General features: G+C 35.1%; 5 protein-coding genes across 6 annotated transcripts in view; 3 read left to right on the top strand and 2 right to left on the bottom strand.

Moving 5' to 3' along the window:
• LOC104781033 (bifunctional endo-1,4-beta-xylanase XylA-like) lies at positions 617 to 2,362 on the top strand. Of its 2 annotated transcripts, none has more exons than XM_010505601.2 (2): positions 617 to 797; positions 884 to 2,362. In XM_010505601.2, exons 1-2 carry the CDS (start codon positions 707 to 709, stop codon positions 2,125 to 2,127), a joined length of 1,335 nt encoding a protein of 444 aa, XP_010503903.1. In that variant the 5' UTR covers positions 617 to 706; the 3' UTR covers positions 2,128 to 2,362. The 2 variants fall into 2 exon arrangements, with proteins under 2 accessions (XP_010503903.1, XP_010503904.1); XM_010505602.2 differs by having other exon boundaries at positions 870 to 2,362.
• Positions 3,024 to 4,392, bottom strand: LOC104781032 (myosin heavy chain kinase B-like). The gene has a single exon (XM_010505600.2). The coding sequence runs from the start codon at positions 4,300 to 4,302 to the stop codon at positions 3,049 to 3,051; it is 1,254 nt and encodes a 417-aa protein (XP_010503902.1). The 5' UTR covers positions 4,303 to 4,392; the 3' UTR covers positions 3,024 to 3,048.
• On the top strand, positions 6,420 to 7,813 carry LOC104781030 (calmodulin-like protein 9). Its single transcript, XM_010505599.2, has 4 exons — positions 6,420 to 6,663; positions 6,761 to 6,921; positions 7,016 to 7,093; positions 7,518 to 7,813. Exons 1-4 carry the CDS (start codon positions 6,588 to 6,590, stop codon positions 7,656 to 7,658), a joined length of 456 nt encoding a protein of 151 aa, XP_010503901.1. The 5' UTR covers positions 6,420 to 6,587; the 3' UTR covers positions 7,659 to 7,813.
• Positions 8,948 to 11,192, bottom strand: LOC104781029 (heat stress transcription factor A-7a-like). Its single transcript, XM_010505598.2, has 2 exons — positions 10,702 to 11,192; positions 8,948 to 10,151 (listed from the first exon to the last, which is right to left on the bottom strand). Exons 1-2 carry the CDS (start codon positions 10,957 to 10,959, stop codon positions 9,582 to 9,584), a joined length of 828 nt encoding a protein of 275 aa, XP_010503900.1. The 5' UTR covers positions 10,960 to 11,192; the 3' UTR covers positions 8,948 to 9,581.
• LOC104781028 (sulfate transporter 3.1-like) overlaps positions 19,704 to 23,049 on the top strand; it is a 6,619-nt gene continuing 3,273 nt past the window's right edge. Inside the window, exons 1-5 of the mRNA XM_010505597.2 lie at positions 19,704 to 20,144; positions 20,287 to 20,494; positions 21,976 to 22,147; positions 22,336 to 22,401; positions 22,666 to 22,779. Coding sequence (XP_010503899.1) covers positions 19,799 to 20,144; positions 20,287 to 20,494; positions 21,976 to 22,147; positions 22,336 to 22,401; positions 22,666 to 22,779 — 906 coding nt within the window. The 5' untranslated portion in view covers positions 19,704 to 19,798. The remainder of the gene's footprint in view (positions 20,145 to 20,286; positions 20,495 to 21,975; positions 22,148 to 22,335; positions 22,402 to 22,665; positions 22,780 to 23,049) is intronic.

Here is a 23,049-nt window from a genome sequence, read left to right as displayed (position 1 = left end):
GCATGCGTGAAGTCATTTATTTTGGTTTTTTACTCCAATATATTTCTTTTAACTTATAATCTTATATACATGCATAAATCGATACAACAAAAAAGAATAAATTACTTCATAAAAAAGGATTATATTTTTTTTTTGTTGTTGCAAAAAAATAAAGGAATATTGAACACTGGAAAAGATAGCTCCAAAGTTTGATGTTGGTCTAAGAGATGATATGATTATGATGATCACGTGCATTGTGGTTTCTCATTTAGAAGCATTTGATTTGGCCCAAAAAAAAAAAAAAAACTGGTTCTATTAAATTCATTGACTAGTAAGTTTGATAAGTTTGGTCCCGTGAGCAAGTACTTTTTAAGCGACGCAAATGGTCCTCAGTTTCATTTGTGACTGGATAGTTTATATAAATGGGTGATTAGGTCTAAACAAATCTGGGTTGTTGTTGTTGGGAATCACTTATGCAAAATTGGGAAAGGGCTCATCTTTCTTGCACAATTACTGAAGTGGGGACATATGATCGCAAAGGTCACAAGGCCTGAAGGCCCATTTAAACCCAAACGTAACAAATTTGGGCCGTTACAGAAACGGGAAGTTGAATAGACCACCACCGATTCAACTTCAGTGCTCCTTGTGTCCAATTCGTTCCCAAATTCTCCCGCGGACCCCTAATTGTCTCCAAAATCAATCACCTTCCGTATTGAGATTTTTCTCAATGGGAAAGTGGAATCACCGATCGAGATACAACCGTCGCAGATCTCCTGAGCGATGGTACAGCGAACGTCACTCTTCTTCTTCTTCTCGTGGTATTCTTCTCTCTCTCCTTCTTGATTTCAATATTTTCAAATTTCATCTACTCTTGATTTTGCTTAATTTAGCATCTTATTCGAAGGTTATGGTGAAGAAGATGGGATTCCAGTATGGGAAAAGAGATTCTGTGAAGTGATTGGATCAGTACCATGGCAAAAAGTTGTTGAAGCTGCTGACTTTAAGAGCTGGTATAGTGGTAATGTTGTCACTTGGGATGATTCAGCTTGCGAAGAGACTTTTCATAGTGAGAAGAAGAGGTTTTGGTCTCGTGTTAATGGTCTTCGTTGTGATGTTTCTCTTCCTGATCCGGATCTTTATATTAGTGGAGTTGATTGGGATACTTTTGTTGACCCTGAACTCATTAGGGATTTAGAAACTGCTTACTTTGCTCCTCCTGATGCCGAGGTAGAGTGTGGTTTTAAACGTGGAAGGCGAGATAGGAATTGGAGTGGTTGTGACTTAGTAGTGCCTGTTGAAGAGACTCCATGGGAAGGTAGTGACAGAGTCCATGATGTCAATGCATTGGAAAGGAAATCGAATGGTTGGGATCTATCAGTGAGTGGTGCCGATTATTCAAAAGATAGGGTGAGTTATTTGGAAGCCAAGCCTTGTTGTGGAAATGAGAAAGCAAATGATTCAACATCTTGGGGTTGTTGGACGACTGAGGCTCGGAGGGAGAACCAGTGGAAAACCAAAGATAGGGCTAATGACAGTTGGGAGAACGATGATGGATGGGATCATTCAGGGCACCAAAGCAAGAAAGCGAGAGGTTCTGAGAGTGTACAAGCTGAAGAGTATGAAATGCTTGACAATCCTTGGGAAGCCAAGCCTAGTTGTAGAAAGGAGACAGCTCAAGAAACCACTTGGGGAGGTTGCTCTGGCAAAGGATGGGGGGATAGAGGTTGGAATAATGAATCTTGGGGCAGTGGCGGATGGGAAAACCAGGAGTGGTCTAATAAGGGATATAGTCGTGATAGAGGTTGGAAGAATGATTCTTGGGGCAGTGGTGGACGGGAAAACCAGGAGTGGCGTAGTAAGGGATATAGTCGTGATATTCGGGAGCCAAAGGGTTATAATCCATGGAAAGCTGGTTTTGTGCCTGACAACACAGCTTTGAGAGATCATAGGGCAAATGCAGGCGGTTGGCAAACACGTAGAGAAACTGAGGCAAAGCAAAGAAGTTGGAATGTGAAACTATCAAGTGATGGTTGGGGTGGGCAAAACAAGGAAAGAGATGAGGTATATGGACACCATTCTAACTACAAAAACCCATGGCCTAGAAGAGATGATTATCAGAACAGGAAGGTCCATTTTTCAGCTAAGTAACTCAAATGATCCATTGTTTTTATGTCATGTATTTTTGTGTTTGGAGTTTTAGCTTCTTGTGGTATGTGCAGACAAGTGTAGTTTAAGCTTAGCTATTGACCTTCCAAGGTAACTCAAAGGCAGGGTTTTTTTTTTGTTTCCAACTCAAAATTAGCATATATGTAGATTATATACGAGTACCCTTTTTGTGATGACAATTTTCTACACATACTTGACTATTCAAGGTTTTTGGCTTGCCTTTGAGGCTGCATTGATAATTCATATGTTTCTTTTTGAAGATGTTTTTTTTTCACATTTCACCTTGTTTATTCCAACTTCAGAGAGAAAAGGATTATACACACATGATACACTTCTGTTTTGGCTCCATGCATCCCTTCAAAGCTTTCTCATCTCATTTTTATATTACAAAACTGCGATATTCTGCTTTACAGATTATATTTTGGAATAAACAAAGCTAGGTACAGTATATGCTTCATTTTCAAACCAAATTGGTTGGTCCATAATGATGGGTGCGTCTAATAATACAAAATATTAATTGGACATGGTTAAAGCATTACGGTGATGGAGAAAGTTGCACAACTCTTGCTTTGCTAATTGGACGGTGATCAAAGCTCAAAAAGAGGCTGATAAACAATATTTTTGTCCAACGCAGAAGCTACGATTCCCATTGCTACAGTTTAAATACAAAGCAAAGGTAACAAAAGCATCAAGACTTCTACTCTATATCATTAGGGACCAAAACAGTTGGTAGACACAAATGTTAGCAAAATAAGAATTCAATTCATATATATTTCTTGGGAGAGAAAAAAACCCTCATGACTTTACAAAATGAATAACAAATTACAAATATAAACCAAAAACGTATGTAATGTATATGTAAAGTAAACCCACAAAAGAACACCAAACACTAAATCTTTTCACTCAAACCTTTTGCATCAACAATGTCTTAAAACTTTGTTTCTTCTCTTCTAAGTTGTCATGTTTTGGGACCCACCAAACCCTGAGGCTCTTGTCAAGACCTCCACTGTAAAGCATGAAGCCAGCACCGACATTGTTAGGCGAAGCCTGCAAGCATTTGACCGGACCTTCATGGCCATCTATGACTCCGAATTTACAGAGTATTCCACTCTTTTCTCTCCTCCACAACCCAATGCTCTTATCAGCCGATCCACTGCAAACCATTTCCCCAACCACACACATGCACAGAACTGCCATCTTATGTCCTTTCATCTCAAACGCTGATCTCCACTCCTCCAAGTCTCCTCCTCTCTCTCCCTTCTCCCATCCCATCACAAACCCATCTGATCCTCCTCCGTATACCCACTTACCATCTCCGGAAACCACCACCGAGTTCACTGAAACCTCCGCACGACCCTCCAATGTCGCCTTCAGAACATGTAAAGAAGAGGAAGAAGAAGAAGAAAGAGCAGACTCATTCTGCTTTCTCTTCTCTTTCCCCCAAATCTTGATCTTCCCATCCGCAGAGGCAGAGTACACTCTACCATCTCCGGCTACAAGACCGTTGATTGCATCGTCGTGAGCCTTGATCGATTCAAGACACTTGAGATCCGACAATCTCCAGACTTTAAGAGTCTTATCCCACGATCCAGAGTAGATTATCCCAGCGTGAACCGCAAGGCAAGAAATGCTATCTGCGTGTTCGATCCAGAGACGCTTATGGTTCCTCCTCGTCTGAACGTAATTGCTCTGTTTCATAAACTTTCCCAAATAGTCTTTAGTCGTGGGAAGCGTATCTACAAGCCTGAAAGCATTCTCAGAGTTTCTCCTAGAAACTTTCCAAACTCTGATTCTGCTATCTTGATGCGCCGTGAACACTTTACTTCCAACACTGACAAGAGCCTTCACAGAGCCATCTCCTTGTCCAAATTTGGCAAAGATCTTGAGATCAGGCTGTTGCCAAACGATAATATCTTTCCCCTGAGACGCACTCAGCAAGAACTCACCACAGAGCGCTAAGGAAGAAACAGAGCCGACGTGGGCAGAGAGAACAGCGAGTGGTTTGTACGCGCCGGTGATCGGCGGACGTATAGTTCCGAGGACGAAGCTTTTGGTGGAGGCTGATGGGCTGAGAGAATCGTCTGAGTCGGTATTGTTGCTTGTTGTGGAGGAAGAAGATGAAGACATCAAGACTCCTTCTTGGATTGATCTCACCATCGCATCAATGAGAGGTTTCGAGACTTGTTTTGTTATTTTTTTAGTTTTGGAACAGAGAAACCAAAACTGGAGCGTTTGAGGAATTGTGAAAAGAGTATTTATTTTAAAAAGAGGGTTAAAGGGAAGCAGGGGAAGGTACAACGGCTACATTTGACAGATGTCCATAGCTTCCTCTTTTTGCCTTTTTTGGCTTATCATTTTCTTAATGCGCATTTTTATACTTTTAATAAGGTTATGGAATCTTATAATATATGAAACCCAACCCAATTCGAGAATCTTGAATTTAACGCGAGTATATAAAAATTTAGTAACCGATTTGATAATGTGGTCTCTTGTTTGACCAGCGATGTTAATTGGACGTGATAATGTGGATACTGTAACGTTACGGATTATGAAGATAATTAAGATAAATTATTAATTTAGTATATACCAAATTTGTTACGAGTAAGTTAGAATAAGTCGGTAGTGTTATCAACAGAGACCTAGTTACTAATTTAGTTGTTAGCATCGATAGTTATATATTAGAGTTCAGAGTTAATTCTCAAGTAGTACATATTCCGGAGACGATTTAGAATGAGTTTATCTTGTTTGTAAAATAAGTAGGTGGTGGGTGGTCCATTCTTACTTGTGCTAGTGTGTGTCCCTTTCTACCCTTTATTTGTATTTGTATTAGTATATGATATGATTGGTTGCTAATATTGGTGGGAGAAGATGAAGATTATTTTACAGGGAGCTCTGCCATATAATACGGGAATCGAGATTATCGGCTTTATAATTAACCCCTAAACTAGTGTAATGAAATGGAATATTTGTACTTAACAAGAATTAGAAATAGATGGAAAGGTAAATACAAAATTTATAGAGATTTGGGGGAAGCAAATGACATATCCCCATTCCCCACTAACTTAAAAGCGGAGTGGGAGCGTATAGGTAGGTTCACGTGACTCCGATTCCGAATATTTTTTATGTCTACGACTCTACCAGTCTACCACATCAAAACATAATAATATGACATAACCCATGTTTTCTTCGTAAATTGTTGTAACTGGTGAGTACTACTATTACAAGGAGAAGAGCATGTAGCTAGGTACCAACATAGGCAATGTCGACTCACACCCAAATTAAGAATATATAACACCGCTTTTTAAACATCCCTCTCCAGTCAGCTTACGACCAAAGTAGTAACTAGTGAGGTGCATTTTGATACTATCTAGCCACATTTCTGATGACCGTATTGTAAAAGGGTAGGCCGTAGGCACAAATCAAACCAATTTTTTCTCAATCTTTCTTTATCCGTATTCGGCTATGAATAAACTAGTTGTCATATTCAGAATAAAAAGAACATCCAAATTTTCAAATTATAGTATTTCTGATTTGTTTCGTTCTTAACGGATATTAAAATTTTACTATTATTTTTTGATTTAAAAAGAAAAAAAAAATTGTTTTATATTTATCTGGATTTTTTTGAATCTTATAAAAAGGATAATATATCTCAAGTCTAAACCGATCACTACATCTTTTTATATTTTGCGAAGTCCCCTAAAATTGTATGGACACAAACATAAATGACCCCACAATTTGTTTCTGATTAAACGTTATTCACATTTTATACATTGTTTTGCTCTCACCATAACGAACAAAAACATAAAGAAGATTTCCAAGGTGAAGACAAGGGTTATAATACACAAGTCTTGCCTACCCATTCACAACGTCGTCCCCTTACAGAACCAGATATGGAATTATTATCTATATAGAACTTGAGAGAAGTTGACATAATTAATATCTTTTTTTTGATAGGATAATTATGCAAAATCAAGGAGAAAACACAATGGAAACACAAAATAATAGAAAATCAAGGGCTAATGCAACTTGTTGTTCTTTAATGTGCAACTATTAAAATTTTAATACTACTTGACTCTTCAAACCCGAGCATTACTCTACCTTTATTTTTGCAATAATCAAGATCCTAATTTAATTTTCTCTGTATATTTTTCCAAACTCTATGAAAATAATGAAAAAATAAGCGTTGAAGTCGTAAGTTTGAACAAAGACGCGTGACCTGGAGTCGTGCTCCAGAAAAAAATATCACAACTAATGAGAACGCAAGGTCATGAGTTTTGACCTTGACCGGGCAAGAGCCTAGAGCCAAGAGGTGATGATGATGTTGATGTACTTATATGAGATAGATGCCCCTCTCTTCTTCTTCTGCATCACAAACAGATATTAAGAAAAGTTTTAATCATCAAATCTAAAAGAGAGACTTTGACTTTTCTTTGCGATCAAAGATGGCCGATGCTTTCACGGATGAGCAGATCCAAGAGTTTTACGAAGCCTTCTGTCTTATCGACAAAGACTCCGATGGTATCTTTCTCTTTCTTGTCCGATTTGTCAGTTCTTACACAAATTTTAGTCAGAATCGATTGGACTGATGATGTTATAATGATTGCGTGTGAAACAGGGTTCATCACGAAGGAGAAGCTAACGAAGGTGATGAAGTCCATGGGGAAGAATCCAAAGGCTGAACAACTGCAACAGATGATGAGCGATGTCGACATCTTTGGCAACGGTGGTATCACTTTTGATGATTTCTTGTATATTATGGCTCAAAACACTTCTCAGGTAAATGATTAAAGAAACCGTTTCGTTATTATTGTCAAGATTTTGGTACATTTAGAAGAAAAAAAAATTAATTTAAATGATTTTTTTTGTATAGGAATCGGTATCGGATGAGTTAATAGAAGTATTCAGAGTGTTCGACAGAGACGGAAACGGTTTCATATCTCCACTTGAGGTAAACAAAATTATAAATTCAACATCTTCTTTTATTATTTTAAAACCAAAGATCATAGTCATAACGTAGAAACAAGATGCATTACAAAGAGTTATATAATAAGTGATAATGTAGATTGGATATTTCAATAGACCGTATTATATCTTTATGATCGACGACTATCATCCACACGTTACTAAAAATTTGTCTCATGAGCAACTCCATTGCGCTGATGGTCCTTAGTTTTTTTTTTCACAAACCGACACCACAACAATTGTCAATTGTACACACATTGTTAAGGCTGGCCCATACTACTAGATAAGAAAATGTCGTTTGTCTGAATTAATTAGTTTTTATTTTACTTTAAAAGGACATTTAGCTATTAACTACTAAAGTTGTTGTTGTTGTTGCCATTTCTCCTAATTTTCTGTAAACGAAAATGCAGTTGGGAGAAGGAATGAAGGACATGGGGATGAAGATAACTGCGGAAGAAGCGGAGCATATGGTCCGAGAAGCTGATCTCGATGGCGATGGTTTTCTTTCTCTGCATGAGTTCTCTAAAATGATGATCGCTGCCTCTTATTAGCATGTTTTTGTGAAATGCCATGATATAAGAGAGTTTTTTTTTGCACTTTACTACAACTACTTTTCAATATTATGTTAAAGAAAGATCCTATCATATGTTTTTTTTCCGTATTTTCCCAACATACAATAAGAAGAGTGTGACTTTTATATCTATGATATTTATCTGAGTCAATTAACATTTTTTTATTATCCAAAAACCCAAACTGACACAAAATAAAAGTATGTTCTATTTGAAGTTTTGAACATTAATTTTCTAAACCGAACAAAACCGAATACCTAAGTGTGAATAAAAACAACCGAACTAACCGCGTATAAAATAAAAAATAAAACCGGAAGTAGATATATCTGACTCGGTCACAGAGGGTTACGTTTCCACAGTCGAACTGGTGTCCTTACATAGGATCTTATGTTCCATCTCCAATACCAATAGTTGCCACTTGCATACCCTAATCAAGAAGCAGTGAAAAGAACTCAAAACCAGTGGTTATCCGATATGTAAATGGCGAAAAAAAGAAAAGAAAAAAGCGGTTGAATCTATCGGAGTTGCTATAAATTGTCGCCCCAGTTTCTAATAAAAGTCCCCATCGTTGAAAGGTTAAGTAGCTTTGCTTCTTTCTTTTTTTCTGCCCACGGTTGTTGTCGAGTAGGCTTTCAAACGGATTCTCTATTTATGGTGTACTTGATCCATGCATGTCACTTCCATTCATATTTTGATCTGTCTCAAATCATGGTTTCATCACAGTGGACAGAAAATGATCTAGAATCTTTACATTGATTGTAGCACTTTGGTAATTGCTATATTTACCTTTTTAGTAATGTCTAAACGACATTTCTTTGGCTAAATTGGGCTGGGGGACAGATTGATTAGAATCTTAAAGAGTATAAGAAATTAGGAAATTTAATAAGCTCTTGAAGAAAGGATGTGCTTTGCCTAAGGAATATATTGTCATATTGATTCTTATGAGGGGGCACAACACACTTATAGAAGAATTTTTTGGATCCTTGTTGGAGTGTTTACTTCTGTATACATCTTTTCATCTATGTAAGATTCTTATTTGTTCTTCTTCTTGACACGATCAATATCAATATCCAGCGTGCCACTGCTGCTCGAGATGTTGCAAATGGATTGTGATGGAGAAGGAAGAATTCACAAGTTGATGTCTAAAGTTTGGGGTTGCATAGATCAGCAACTGGATGCTGACATGCTGTGGAAAGGAACTTCAGAGCAGAAAAGGGATCTGCTAATCACCGCTAAATAGGTTTCTGTTCTTGAACTTTGTAGCAATTTTCTTCATCTTTGATGCTGTTTTTCTGCAAGACTGCAGATCAGATTGCCTGTTCCTGGTATGACCGGAGAGAGTGATCATCTTAAAACTGATCACAAGGGTAAACCTTTCTTTTTTAAGATGAGCTTCACAAACCAAGATTCTGAAGCTCTCTCTCTCTTCTAAGGTGACTTGGATGATTAGATTGTTCACTCATGTGGACTTGTCTTGGCATTGACTCAAGTAAGCCAAAAGCTCCTCTTGACATTAATGATGTGAGAAAGACAGATCAAATTTGAAAAAACGGTTTAGGGGAAGAGTCAAAACAAAGAAAGAGATCATCCAACAACATCAATAATAGGTCCATGTAAGAAAAAAATCACTATATACACTACATGGCCCAGGGTTCACTTCAGGATCCAATCCATAGTATTGTCAATGACATTAAAGTTAATGACAATCATATTTATCACATTGTATACATAAATAAAATAATCATTACCGTTTACTAGTTTACACTACTAAATTACTAATTATTGATAACAAATTATTGTAAAATAACATAAGACAAAACAAAAACAAAACAATAAAAACAAGGTTCTTGTGAAAGAAGAAAGTGAGCTTCAAAAGTACAACTAAAACCAAAAGGATCCATCTAGTTAGGAAGTAGAAGCCAAACTCTCGTCACTAAGCAGCTCTTCCCAGAAACCATCATCCAACTCTCTCTCTACCACTAAATGATGATCATCTTCTTCCAACATAATCCTCTGTTTCCCATAGCCTTGCATCTCCAGAGCCAGAGCCTCCAGTTCCGACACCGAAGAAGAACCTCTTTTCCTCTTTGCTGTCTCATCCTCGATCTCTTTAATCCTCTTATCCCTCTGTTTGAGCAGCTGATGCAGAAACGAAGGGCTCTGCATTGCTCTAGCCAAGAACGACATCATCTGCCTCTGTTTCATCTCTGCACCTTCTATCCTCTGTTCCATAGCTTTGACGTAGCTTTTCGTGGTCTGGTGCTGCTGTCTCAAACTCATCAGCTCCATCATTAGCACCTGCTTCTCCCTGCGGAGCTCGTTGCAAGCAGCGTCATGGCTTGATGGAGTTGATGATGATGATGATGAAGTGGTGAAAGTGGTTCTTCTCTTGATGTTTTTCAGTAACTGTCTTTGTCCCACCAAGAACCCTTCGTTTGCAAATTCCCATCTCTCAGCTTCTATCTTTCTGAAACCCTGTTGTATGTTTTTCACTTTAGTACTCTCACTCACTCACAGTTTGAATCTGATAAGGTTTTGAAACTCTTAACATATTCTCAAGTTGACATAAACAAACATCAATTATTGGAGTGAGTCTTTTTCAATGTTTTTTTTATAATATATATGGATACAAGTGGGCAACCTTAAAGCTGATTAGTGAATAAACAATAGGTATTGGTATTGAGATAAGATTGATGACTGTTTCTTACGAATATTTTAGAAGGCAAGTTGACACGAGACAAGCTTCTGGAACTTACTAAACCTTCTTTTAGTTCCACTACCTTACGGAATCTACATTTTCGATGTTTCTAGAATAGGAAGCTACCAACGGATTTTGCAGTAAAAAAAATATTGAAATTTTCTTTACATTGCCAAGTAAAAATGCAATTTTGAGTAGTTTTCCAGCAAACTATATATAATAAGATGAAAGTAAAAGAAAAGAGTAAAACAGGGCAATGCTCTGTTTTTGTGTTTGGTCAGGAGAAGATAGAACAAGAAGAAACAGAGATAAGAGAAAAACACTTACATAAGTATTGAGTTGTCTGATGAAACTTGAGAAATTGCAGTGTTTGAAGTGTCGAGGGAGAAGAATCGTAGAGAAAGAATACAAATCCCAAACGACAAAACTAGTGCCTCCTCTGTTCCAAGATACGATCTGGTCTGTGTTTGGATCATCAACCATCTCAAATGTCTTGGTCAGAAACGGAGGTGGACCAACTTCGTGTAACCCCTCCATTGGTTGCGGTGGTTGTTGATCATAGCCTTCCGGTACAAACGGATTCATCGCCTTTTTAAGACTGCAATTAAAGACAAGGTTCCGGGTAGTATAATGCGGGTGTTGGATCAAAAACAGTGATGCAATTTATAACCGATCTCCATAATTGGCTTCATCTTTGGGTATTTGAAGTATATGATGAACTGGTTCGGTTGAGATTGAGTTCGTTTATGGCAGTTGATGAGGGAAAGGGGGGCAAAAGTGAGGAAGGTCATGTCCACGTAAGCTATTTGAGGTGGCTTAAATAGGAAGAGTTGAAAGAGAGTGATGAGACTAATTTGATTAAAAAAATTTGGGAAAAAAAATAATATTATAGTACACTAGACTTTAGAAATAAGAAACTTCTGGAAAGGGCTTGGTGCATTTTCGTAGAGCGGAAACTTCTGGAACCAAAAATTTTGCGGACTGTACGGTATGGTTTCACAAAAGAAGTATAGGACCCCCGAATTTTATATTTTATTGACATATATATAGAACTAGAGAAGAAGAGTAATGTAATGGCGATTTATAATTGGTTCAATCTGGCTTTTATGTTGATGTGGCGGCCGGTCCGTCTAGACATTTGGTTTTGGTTCTATGCTTCTTCTTCTTTTTTTGGCAAACGGTTTTCGTTCTAGACGTCTAGTTTAAAACCCAAGTTTACACGGATATAAAAACCCAACAAAAGTATATATATTCCAAGAATTACAAAGTTTCCGTCAATTTTAAAGGGGTTTCCACTAATTTCTGACTAGCAAGCAAATAATCTAGACATTTTTTTTTTACAAAGATAGTCACTGTTTTATAAAAATTCTAGCTGTGAAAAATGTAAATAAGAAACTTTCACAATTTAGAAAGAAAGAAAAAAAACCCCTAAAAGGAACTTTGTAAACGCAAGAGAATATAGTATATATTGTAATAATAAGATTTTACAATAAGTTTCACTCTTATATGTAGTTAACTATAATAGTTTTTCTTTATCAGTTTGTTCTGTCTGAATTGGCCGGTTGAAACAGTATCTGGAGCAGAACATCGTTGTTGTTTTTTTTTAAAACATCCGGAGAACCTAACTTTTTCTTATAAAAAATAATAAAGAAAAATATAATAGCAATTCACTTACAAACAAATTATATCCTTTTGATTTGACCATATAGAACGCATCCTAATTGGTCCGCTTGGACTTTTCCTAGAAAGAGTAGGCTCCGTAGCCACCATTTTGCTTCAGATAATCCTTCGGAAATGTGTCGAGAACTCTAAGTGACACTTGATGCATAGTGGCGATGCCTCACGGTACGTGTTTGCTCTCAACATCTGGCTTATAACACGATAATTTAGATTTATTTAGCATCTTCAAACTTAGCTCAAGAAGCTCTGAACAATATATAGCTTTCAGCTTTCTTCTGAACCGAATGTTCTTGTTTAAAATTTTATAAATATCTAAAGAGACATGTACAAGTTTGTTTCAGACTATTACTTGAATATTCTGCCATTGGGTCACTGCAAAAGGTTTCACCTGTTTGAGCTGTTGGTAAGGCCCAAATATGAATATTGGGTCAGTTTGGACCTCAAAACATATAAGTTGTCATGTTCAAAACTTATCAAGTCTTTTTTTTTTCACTATGTGATCGCTGTAACTGTAAAGTATTTATATACTTCATTTTCTACTGCTTGGGACATCTGAAAAGTTCAAGGAAAGATTGATACTCAAATAATATTATCTTACAATCGTTAGATGATTAACAATTACAAATTGATGTGATTGTGGAATTAAGTTTGTTTACAGAAGTTTGTGATAAATGATCAGAATTTTATGTTTTGACAAAAGCAAAACCTCAAACATTTTATCGTACAATTGTTAGATGTTTATTATTATTTTTTTGTTTTAGAAATATTGTCACACAAAGTCAGCTTAAAAAGTTGATCACATGTTACTAAAAGAAAAGAACAACAATTGAGAGAAAATGAGTGTTGTGTAATGATGATCCGTAGTTTGACTTGTAAGACCCATATAAATCTGAATTACTCTTGTACAAAATTTACTAAAAGCGTGAGGTTTTTGCTAAAATCAAAATAATTTCTATAATCAAAATAACTTGTTAAGATGATGACACTTAAAAGTAAGGAAAACTAACAAAGTAATAGTAATGATTAATCCAGTCGACCAGGCATTTGCGATCCATGTGTATAATTTGACTTTAATGAGACCGCCTGCTTCATCTCCCATGCAAAGCGTACCGAGACATCACACGGCTGCCTTATATTCTCCTATCCAAAGTAGTCGGTCCGAATAGAGAATGCCAAGACACAAGGAAAAAAAAGGTGAAATTAATCATATCTGACACAACCATATAACAACAAAAAGTCTCAAGTCTAAATAGTAAAAATTGTATTGTTACTATAACTCTTTTCAATTTGCAGATAACTCTTTACACTTTGCAGATAACTACCCAACCATATAACCTTTAGTAGAATTCAGTGGGTCCATTGCCCCAAGCCATGTATTGGGAATCTCCTTGTTAGCCAAAGTGGATGGGACTTGAAGAGGACTTGCCTATACTTTTTTCAAGTTATGGGGGTTACTACCCAAACTTATGATCATTGTAACTTGTATTTGTAAATCAATTATCTATAACCCATGTAAGATGTAATTATATAAAGATTTACTTTGTGAATGGGAGATAGTTTATTTTCATTGTGATTTCAGTCAGAGGTAGTTAACCACTATGTACGTTTTAAATGACAAGCTTATTTGGTTATTCTGAATTTTGACAATAAATGTCTTATAAAAAAACACAAGAAAGAAAAAGCTCATATATAAACATATGCTATATATTGTGATTCACTCTTTCTTTGTCTAAGAAATTCCAGTTGGTCTCCACTCTTTTGGCAGATACATGCACTCGATATTTTATATATATCTTGGAAAACTATTTTTAACGGTTGGATTACCGTCTACCGATTTCATATTTATATAATTTTTTTCAAATCATTTAACAAGTTACAAACACAATATTGTTGTACCAAAGATAAACATATATATATATATATATATATAATAAAATAAGAGACTTAAAGTTTCTGTCAACTCGAATTAGCTAGTGCTCAATTAAAGGGAATCTACGCAGGCGTTTGAGTAAAATCTATCGATGTTATGTTCTTACGTCCACATCATCTTATACGTTGCTGCCATATAATTTAGTTTATACATATTCAATTACTCAATAGACATACGCACATGTGTACAATTCTGAGGGGTCCAGTTTGTGTCCGCACAATATGTGACTTACAAATTATGCATCCCGGAAACAATGGATACGAATCATGTAACCATGCAACTATAAGGTAGGGGTATATAGCGTTAGCTAGGGTACACATGTGTATGACACTGTATATTGGTATATAAAGGGGCCGATGTCATAGTACATATCATTGGGGTGTGATATGAGAACGCATTTATGTTGTCTGCCAGGAAATCACACAAACATATCAGAAACGATACTTCGATTTATATTCGTAGTCAACGAGTTATTGTATATAGCAAAGTCCAAAACACCAGGTACGATGTAAATGTTATCTACACTTCCTTTGTTTCGGACTCAAAAAAAAAAAGAGTTAGTAATACGACAATTGTCCGAAGATAGAATTTTAGATCAACAACGCATAAAGTGGTAATAGCCTTTGAAAACATGAAACGACAAAAAGAAATTATAAATCAATCTTTGCAACTAGTTGTTATGTTTTGAAGAGAAAATCATTAGCTAATCTGCTAGAATTTGATTTTTGGTAAATTACCAAAGATCTTATCAGTTTTCCTTTTTTTTGTCCCACAAAAAAAAGTATTGTGTTAGTGATCGTTGCATCTGTCCCTAGTGTGAGATTGATGCGATGTATAGTCAATTTAGTTGTTCTCTATACTGTAATCTTGTGGTGGTTGTCGGCTTATGTGTACCATCGTCATGATAACACAGGCCATAACATGTCCTTGTAGCCCAAATTTTGAAATTTTTTTGTTTTTTTTTTCTAACCAAATTGTATAACTTTAAAACATTTATCCAAATGTTACATCATTCGTATTCACTTGTTTAAAATTTCTTCATATAGGGTTACTCATATAAATACGCACATTAATTCAAGAACTCCACCAGGTAATAATAATTAGAAAATTTGGTTTTTAGGTAATTGCCCTGGAGAAGATTGGTAGAGTGCCCGTAACAATGGTCATAATTGATTGTGCATGTTTTGAAAAAACATGTTAATTGCTTGCTCCTATGGCATTTTGTCCAAAAAGAAAAGATATTGCTCGTATGGCATAATCCAACCAAGTAAAAATATTTTTTTTTAACGCAAACGCCTATGGCGACGAATTCTTTCTATGATGGTTACACATTTGATTTGAGCATCACATTTAACTTTGTGCTATACATTGTTTATTCTAGTATCGTCGCTTTAATTATAATGACTAATACAACACATTTACCAGCAAACCTGAAAATATCAATAATGAATGTCTCAAATGCTTGTGCCACCATGGTATATACTAGTATATGCTATTGAATCGTCGGAGACCAAACTTAGATAATATATATAACTCTATATAAGTGCAGGAAAATGATAAAGCTAAGATATTCAACGGTTTTTGTGTGGAATTAAACTAAACAGGTAAGCACAATCAAGATTTGAAAGTAAGATAGAAAGCTGAAGTATATGCTAATGAATATTTAGCAAAGAATGCAGATTTGAGACTAGGGGTAAGATAACCACATTAAATTTTGTTTTTATTTAACTTCATGGTGATAGAGAAAAATCTAACAAGATTTCAGTGGATATTTTAGAACATGGAAAAATTATATTGTGTGATAATATGCACGATGATTCGATCCATTGGAATTAATTATAAAGTATATCTTAGATTCAAATTTATATTGGTTAGCGTAGTTTATTCGTTTAGGTTTAGTGATATCACCGAACATGTTTTTAATTCAAGATATTTTTTAGATTTCAGTGAAAGGTAAATATATCTAACAGCACTAAACAATAAACATATTCTACTCGAATGAAACACCAATAAAAATACTAAGCAACACCATCAAGGATATGTCTTGTAAAGATCTACTCTCTATATTTTGATTTATTAGTGACATTGATCGAGTGCACAAAACTTTTGTTTTCAGCTTCAATGTGGTTAACAACCAACTCATGTCGCTAAATCTTATATAAAAATATTTCTTACCATACTCCTTCACAAGTGAAAATCATCTCTAGATCTCAAAAGATCTCGCAAAGCCAAAGTTATGTAAGACAAAATTAGAGGTTTACTTTAGATCTTGATATAATTATATCCCTATACAGTTTATATAATTATATATTTCACACTATTCATGATAATCCGAAAACCTAGCACATGAGGATCAAAATAGATCTTTCTATTTATAAAGAACAATTTTAACTTTGCCATTAAAGAAGGAATTATTTCAATCATGGATACAAAGCCAACTTATATCCGCAGTGTTTTGTTGTTGTGGCTAAATCATCTTAAGATTATTTTAATTGCTAAATAATTCGTAAATCAACTTACATCCGTAAGTAAAATGTCAAGGTTGCTTATTGAACCTATAAATTAATTACTTTCTCTTTTCGTCCGGCCATTTTTTACAGCCGTCTCTTTGTTGAAGTATCGTTATTAATATGACTGGAGCCTTCATCAATTCAATTCTATTATATATGACGCTTTATCCATACATTTTTTTTTTGTGTGATGCATGTGTAATTAGTAATTACTGACTAGCAATCAGAGAGTAGCTCTTTCATCATTATTATCATATTTCGCGGTTGTTTTAGCGTGAAACAAAGGCCATTGTAAGTGGAAAAATAAAGGAATTAAGTACGTAGCAAGCTGATCCATCGTTTTCTTTGAGCATTAAAAGAAAAGAAAAGCACATTTGTTACAATGTATTGATAGGTATTGATGAAAAAAAAAAACAAAAAACAATATACAAAAATACAAAAAAAAATCCACATGTCATTATTGTGGTGGTGAGTTAATTTCCGTTTTTAGACAGAAGCAGATATGGCTGCTGCGGCTGCGATTCGAGCCGCGTCATATATCGCCTGTTTATATTCCGGGTCAACTATCGTCTCTCCTTAACTTGACCAGAGTCTTTATGTCATTTTCCTTTAGGGTCAAAAAACTTATATGTACTCCGAAACACCTAGCTTTGTTCACGTAAACAACTAAACAAGCTATAACTGGCTGGTTACATCTTCGATTTAGAGTTTCAGTTTACACAACCAATCAATGATCAACAAACGGTTTTTTTCGTTAAATATAGCAGAATTTGTTTATGGGAAGTTATAGAACTTGTGAGGGTTAAACTGTTAACATTACAATACTATATATGTATAGTTGATTTCACCATGTTTGGTTGTCAAAGCAACATATCAAATTAACTTGCTTGCTAGCTATATATGCAAATAAAAAGTGTGGTCAGGAAACAAAACAAGTCATATACAAATTCGGAGCTAGAAAGATTCGGTAGGAACAAGTGATACAAAACTTATTCATGTAATAAAAAACAAAAACTAAACCATCGTTTACCACGTGCCCATCCAGCTGTGATTGCACTTCAACTTCTGGCTAAGAAACGGAAAGACAACATACCAATTTCGTCAATTAGGCTCAACTTTTCAATGGTGAAAGTGATTTTGTATCTGCCAAATAAAGTATAGATACACTCATTCACAAAAGGATATAAAATCTTTCAGTTAGAAGGTTAGTCTTCAGCTTACATAGACTAGTTTTGGAACGGTCAATCCAAAGAGATTGCTAAAGCAACATTGTGTTTCATGTGTTTGCAACCGTTACCAAAACTCAACAGTTAGTTAGAAACTTCTAATCAATTAAAGTAGGAAACAGACAATAATCAATGAAGTGGTGTCAGAAAAAAAAGAAAAATAGGTAAAATATTATATGCCGACTAAAGCATTGCGACCATTTGTTGTTGCTGAAATCGTCATCTTCAACTCCTAACGTTAGGCACGTTCACGAAAAGTTCTCGAAAAATATCCCACAACGCCAATTTTAAACCCTGTAGAATTACATATTTACATTTGTATAGTTTTCTAATCTAAAGGAAAATGTGACATGGCAGTGAGGAGAAACTAAACCATCTTTCCTAATGGACAAGTGTCAGCAGAGCCATACAATTATAAAGTAATATAATGATTAAGGTGGGAGCGATGATGATATCATCAGTAGCTGAGTTGAGGGTAGAATGTGTAATTTACGAAAATGATTGAAAGTGGAAACGTAAGCTTTCTGGCTTTCGCGTCTTCTCTATGTGTCCGGGACAATACATGCATCAGAATCGCACATCTGTGAATCGGAGCTCTATCCACTTCATGTAACTATATTTATCTTTTCACTTTCACGGCTAGGTTAAACTAATGTTAACTTCAAATTTATTATACCTTCAACTGTTTGTGTAAATAATACACACATTAATCAACTTAATTATAAAAAGAAAAATTCTTCGGTTCACCCCTACGGTTGAACCAATCTTATTCACCCCCTCTTAATTAACCAATCAAAATACAACAAACTGCCATGTCATATCATATTTATAAAATAAATCAAAATTAAAATAAAAAAAGACAAAACAAGTTAAGGAAACCAATTCTATAGATTTTTTATTAAGGAAATGATGTTCGTTTAGGTTTATAAAATAACAAATAGAGTTTAGATTTTACAATTAAACGAAATCATATGACGTTTGGGTTTACGAAATAGTGGTTAGGTTTTAGTTTTTACAATTAAACAAAATTATATGTCGTTTTGGGTTTACAAAAGAGTGGTTAGAGTTTAGGGTATAGATTTTATAATTAAATGAAATTAGATGTCGGTTTGGGTTTACAAAAGAGTGGTTAGAGTTTAGGGTTTAGATTTTACAATTAAACAAAATTATATGTCGGTTTGGGTTTACAAAAGAGTAGTTAGGGTTTAGATTTTAAAATTAAGAAAAATTATATGTCGGTTTGGGTTTACAAAAGAGTGGTTAGAGTTTAGATTTTAAAATTAAGCAAAATTATATGTTGGTTTGGGTTTGCAAAAGAGTGGTTAGAGTTTATATTTTAAAATTAAGCAAAATTATATGTCGGTTTGAGTTTATAAAATAGTGGTGAAGGTTTATATTTTAATTTTGGTTTATAAAAAGAGTGATTTGAGTTTAGATGTTATAATTTAAAACTATAACATAATATTTAGAATTAATAATTTTAAAATTAATTGATATACAGAATTTGTTTCCTTAATCAATAATTTGTTTCCTTTAAGTAAGAGGGCGTGAATAAGAAAGGTTCTATCTCTAGGGGTGAATGGAAGAATTGTCTTTATAAAAATTGTCATTGTGTACTAGTTTATCTTACCGTCTTGTTGTGAGTTAAGTGTGATCAATTATAAATGTGACCAACAACAAAATTATTCTAGAACCGGACCGAGTAAAACCAAAAATTAAGAATAATGAATATCTTCTTCAACCAAAACAAAAGAAAGAATAGTGGATATCTTAATTTTTGGATATATGCGTTTATTAAATTATATTATGAGATAGATTAATTAAGATACATGCATGAGTGTTTTTTTTTTAATATAACTTTTCACCGAGATCTATTCCTATAGTAAATCATCCAACGCTTTTGAATTATTTTCTCATATATTTATTTATTTACTAATGCAGACACTATGCTCAAACTCCTATAAAAGGAAGAAACCACCTTAGCACTTCTCCTCATTCCTCACTTCCAACCGCCCAAAGCAAAAAATACCAAAACAAACAAAAAAAACTTCCTAAACCCAACTCGAGCGGTTTTCCAAATGGGCACGGAGGACTACACATTCCCTGAAGGAGCGGAGGAGCTTCACCGCCGCCATCACACGGTGGAGGCTCCAAAGCCTCAGCCGTTCTTGAAGTCACTTCAGTACTCACTCAAGGAAACTTTGTTTCCGGACGATCCTTTTAGACAGTTTAAGAACCAGAATGCATCAAGAAAAGTGGTGTTAGGCCTCAAATACTTCTTGCCGATTTTTGAATGGGCTCCACGCTACAACTTCAAGTTCTTTAAATCAGATCTCATCGCCGGAATCACCATCGCTAGCCTGGCAATCCCTCAGGGCATCAGTTATGCCAAACTTGCCAATTTGCCTCCCATCCTTGGCCTTTGTAAGCGTTATTATTCACTCTTTTCTTCTACTAATTAACCGCTAAATTTCTGTATTTACAAAAAGAGAAAAAAAAAAGTTTTTGTGATACAACCAAACTCTTATTAGGTTTGTGTACTTGTTTGTACTGTCTTTGTGCTTAGATTCGAGTTTTGTACCGCCATTGGTGTACGCGGTTCTAGGGAGTTCAAAGGATTTGGCGGTGGGTACGGTAGCGGTTGCGTCTCTTTTGACAGGTGCGATGCTGAGCAAAGAAGTCGATGCTGAGAAAGATCCTAAGCTTTACCTTCACCTTGCTTTCACCGCCACTTTTTTCGCCGGCGTTCTCGAAGCCTCTCTCGGCATTTTCAGGTTCTTTTCCTTTTTACTTTATTTATCCTTATTTCATTTTTGTCTTTTCCATATGGTTTTACTTGTGTAAAAGTATATGGAGTTATATTATACAGTATATTCGGATCCAAAGCATGTGGACAAAAGATTCTGGCATAAAAAATATCTACCAAATAGTAACTTTTTCTTACCTTGATTTCTTCCTTTTGTACGTGAAAAAAAAAAGCACTCTAAAATAATTCACAAACCCCAAACTTGGAGTGAAATACGTCATAGCGAGTTAAGTCACGTGAAACAAAGATAATAGTAGCTGATAAACGAGCCAATATGGACAAACCTAGATAATTATAGAAAATCTTACGGTAATATAATTACTCGACTGGTATAATGATTGGTTTAATAAAAATATACTATGCAACAGTGGAGAATCATACTAGAGTACTGTAATATAATTAATTTAACTGACTGGTAAGAACGGTTGAATAGACATGTATACAAATCAAAGTGTCATTGATTCAAAAGAACACGAGAGATCACTTCTGTCAGTTCTGTGACGTATAGAAATAGTATATTATGGGTCGAATCTTTTATTTGGTTCCCCAAANNNGTAGCGGTTGCGTCTCTTTTGACAGGTGCGATGCTGAGCAAAGAAGTCGATGCTGAGAAAGATCCTAAGCTTTACCTTCACCTTGCTTTCACCGCCACTTTTTTCGCCGGCGTTCTCGAAGCCTCTCTCGGCATTTTCAGGTTCTTTTCCTTTTTACTTTATTTATCCTTATTTCATTTTTGTCTTTTCCATATGGTTTTACTTGTGTAAAAGTATATGGAGTTATATTATACAGTATATTCGGATCCAAAGCATGTGGACAAAAGATTCTGGCATAAAAAATATCTACCAAATAGTAACTTTTTCTTACCTTGATTTCTTCCTTTTGTACGTGAAAAAAAAAAGCACTCTAAAATAATTCACAAACCCCAAACTTGGAGTGAAATACGTCATAGCGAGTTAAGTCACGTGAAACAAAGATAATAGTAGCTGATAAACGAGCCAATATGGACAAACCTAGATAATTATAGAAAATCTTACGGTAATATAATTACTCGACTGGTATAATGATTGGTTTAATAAAAATATACTATGCAACAGTGGAGAATCATACTAGAGTACTGTAATATAATTAATTTAACTGACTGGTAAGAACGGTTGAATAGACATGTATACAAATCAAAGTGTCATTGATTCAAAAGAACACGAGAGATCACTTCTGTCAGTTCTGTGACGTATAGAAATAGTATATTATGGGTCGAATCTTTTATTTGGTTCCCCAAAATTTCGGTATACCTGGCCAGAAATGGATTAGGACCTACAGGCTTTAACTGAGGTTGGTGAGTTTGATCATGATGACATGAGTTAAATAATGCAAACTGATTGTTAATTAAGTAGTACGTAATACACAATATTAAAAAAAAAGAAAAAAATAATGAAAATGAAAAATTTGCAGGTTAGGGTTCATAGTGGATTTTCTATCGCATGCAACGATAGTAGGATTCATGGGAGGAGCAGCGACGGTGGTGAGTCTTCAACAGCTTAAGGGTATCTTCGGACTTAAGCATTTCACTGACGCCACTGACGTTATCTCTGTCATGCGTTCCGTTTTCTCCCAAACTCACCAGGTGTCTCTCATTTCCGTTATGTCTTTATTAATGAATTATTAGTGTATCATTAGTTTACTAAATACATCCAAAATATCATCCCCAAGGTCGATGATGATTCTCTTCATTAAAATAATCATGTTATTAAACAATAATTAAACATGTGTTTATCTTTTGTTTGTTTATCTAGTTTTTTTGTTGGTGTGTAGTGGAGATGGGAGAGTGGCGTTCTCGGATGTGGTTTCCTTTTCTTTCTTCTTTCAACCAGATTTTTCGTAAGATTGATTCTCTACCTTTATCATTTAAATAAGGGACTACGTAATTAATACTAGTGTATCATTTATTTGGACTTGCACGCTACAATGATCTTTCGTATAATTATTCCGTTACTACTTTATTGCTCTTCGTCTTTTTCAATCTTTTTTTTCTGGAAAGAATTAAAAAAAAAATGTGACGAGAGATTGGAAGTAATCCTTAGATGTAATTAATTACACAATTAAAAACCTGATTCATGCTTTAACTACGAATTGATGATGCAGAGCACGAAGAAACCAAAATTCTTTTGGGTGGCGGCGATGGCTCCTTTGACCTCAGTGATTCTTGGAAGTCTTTTGGTTTACTTCACTCACGCTGAGAGACATGGTGTTCAAGTGGTATTATTCATTCTCTCTCGGATCACCTTAATTATCTTTTAAAATTTGAAAAATAAGAATAAATAAACAAAATCATTCTCAATTAATTAAGACATATAGCGTGTATGTATTTCACCAAAATCTATAAACAATTTAATTTAAAGAAAAGGAAGTAAGTTATAGGTAGAATATTATGGTCAGAAAAGGAACAAGAAGCATGAAGTTGAAGGTATAGACTTATGACAAAAGAAGTGGGCTCATGGACTTTTGTAGTTTTGTCCGAAAGGGAGA

This window comes from Camelina sativa, chromosome 4 (genome assembly GCF_000633955.1).
Source record: "Camelina sativa cultivar DH55 chromosome 4, Cs, whole genome shotgun sequence".
Classification (NCBI taxonomy): Eukaryota; Viridiplantae; Streptophyta; class Magnoliopsida; order Brassicales; family Brassicaceae; genus Camelina; species Camelina sativa.
Note: the sequence above shows the minus strand (reverse complement) of the source record. Positions and strands in the feature narration are given on the sequence as shown.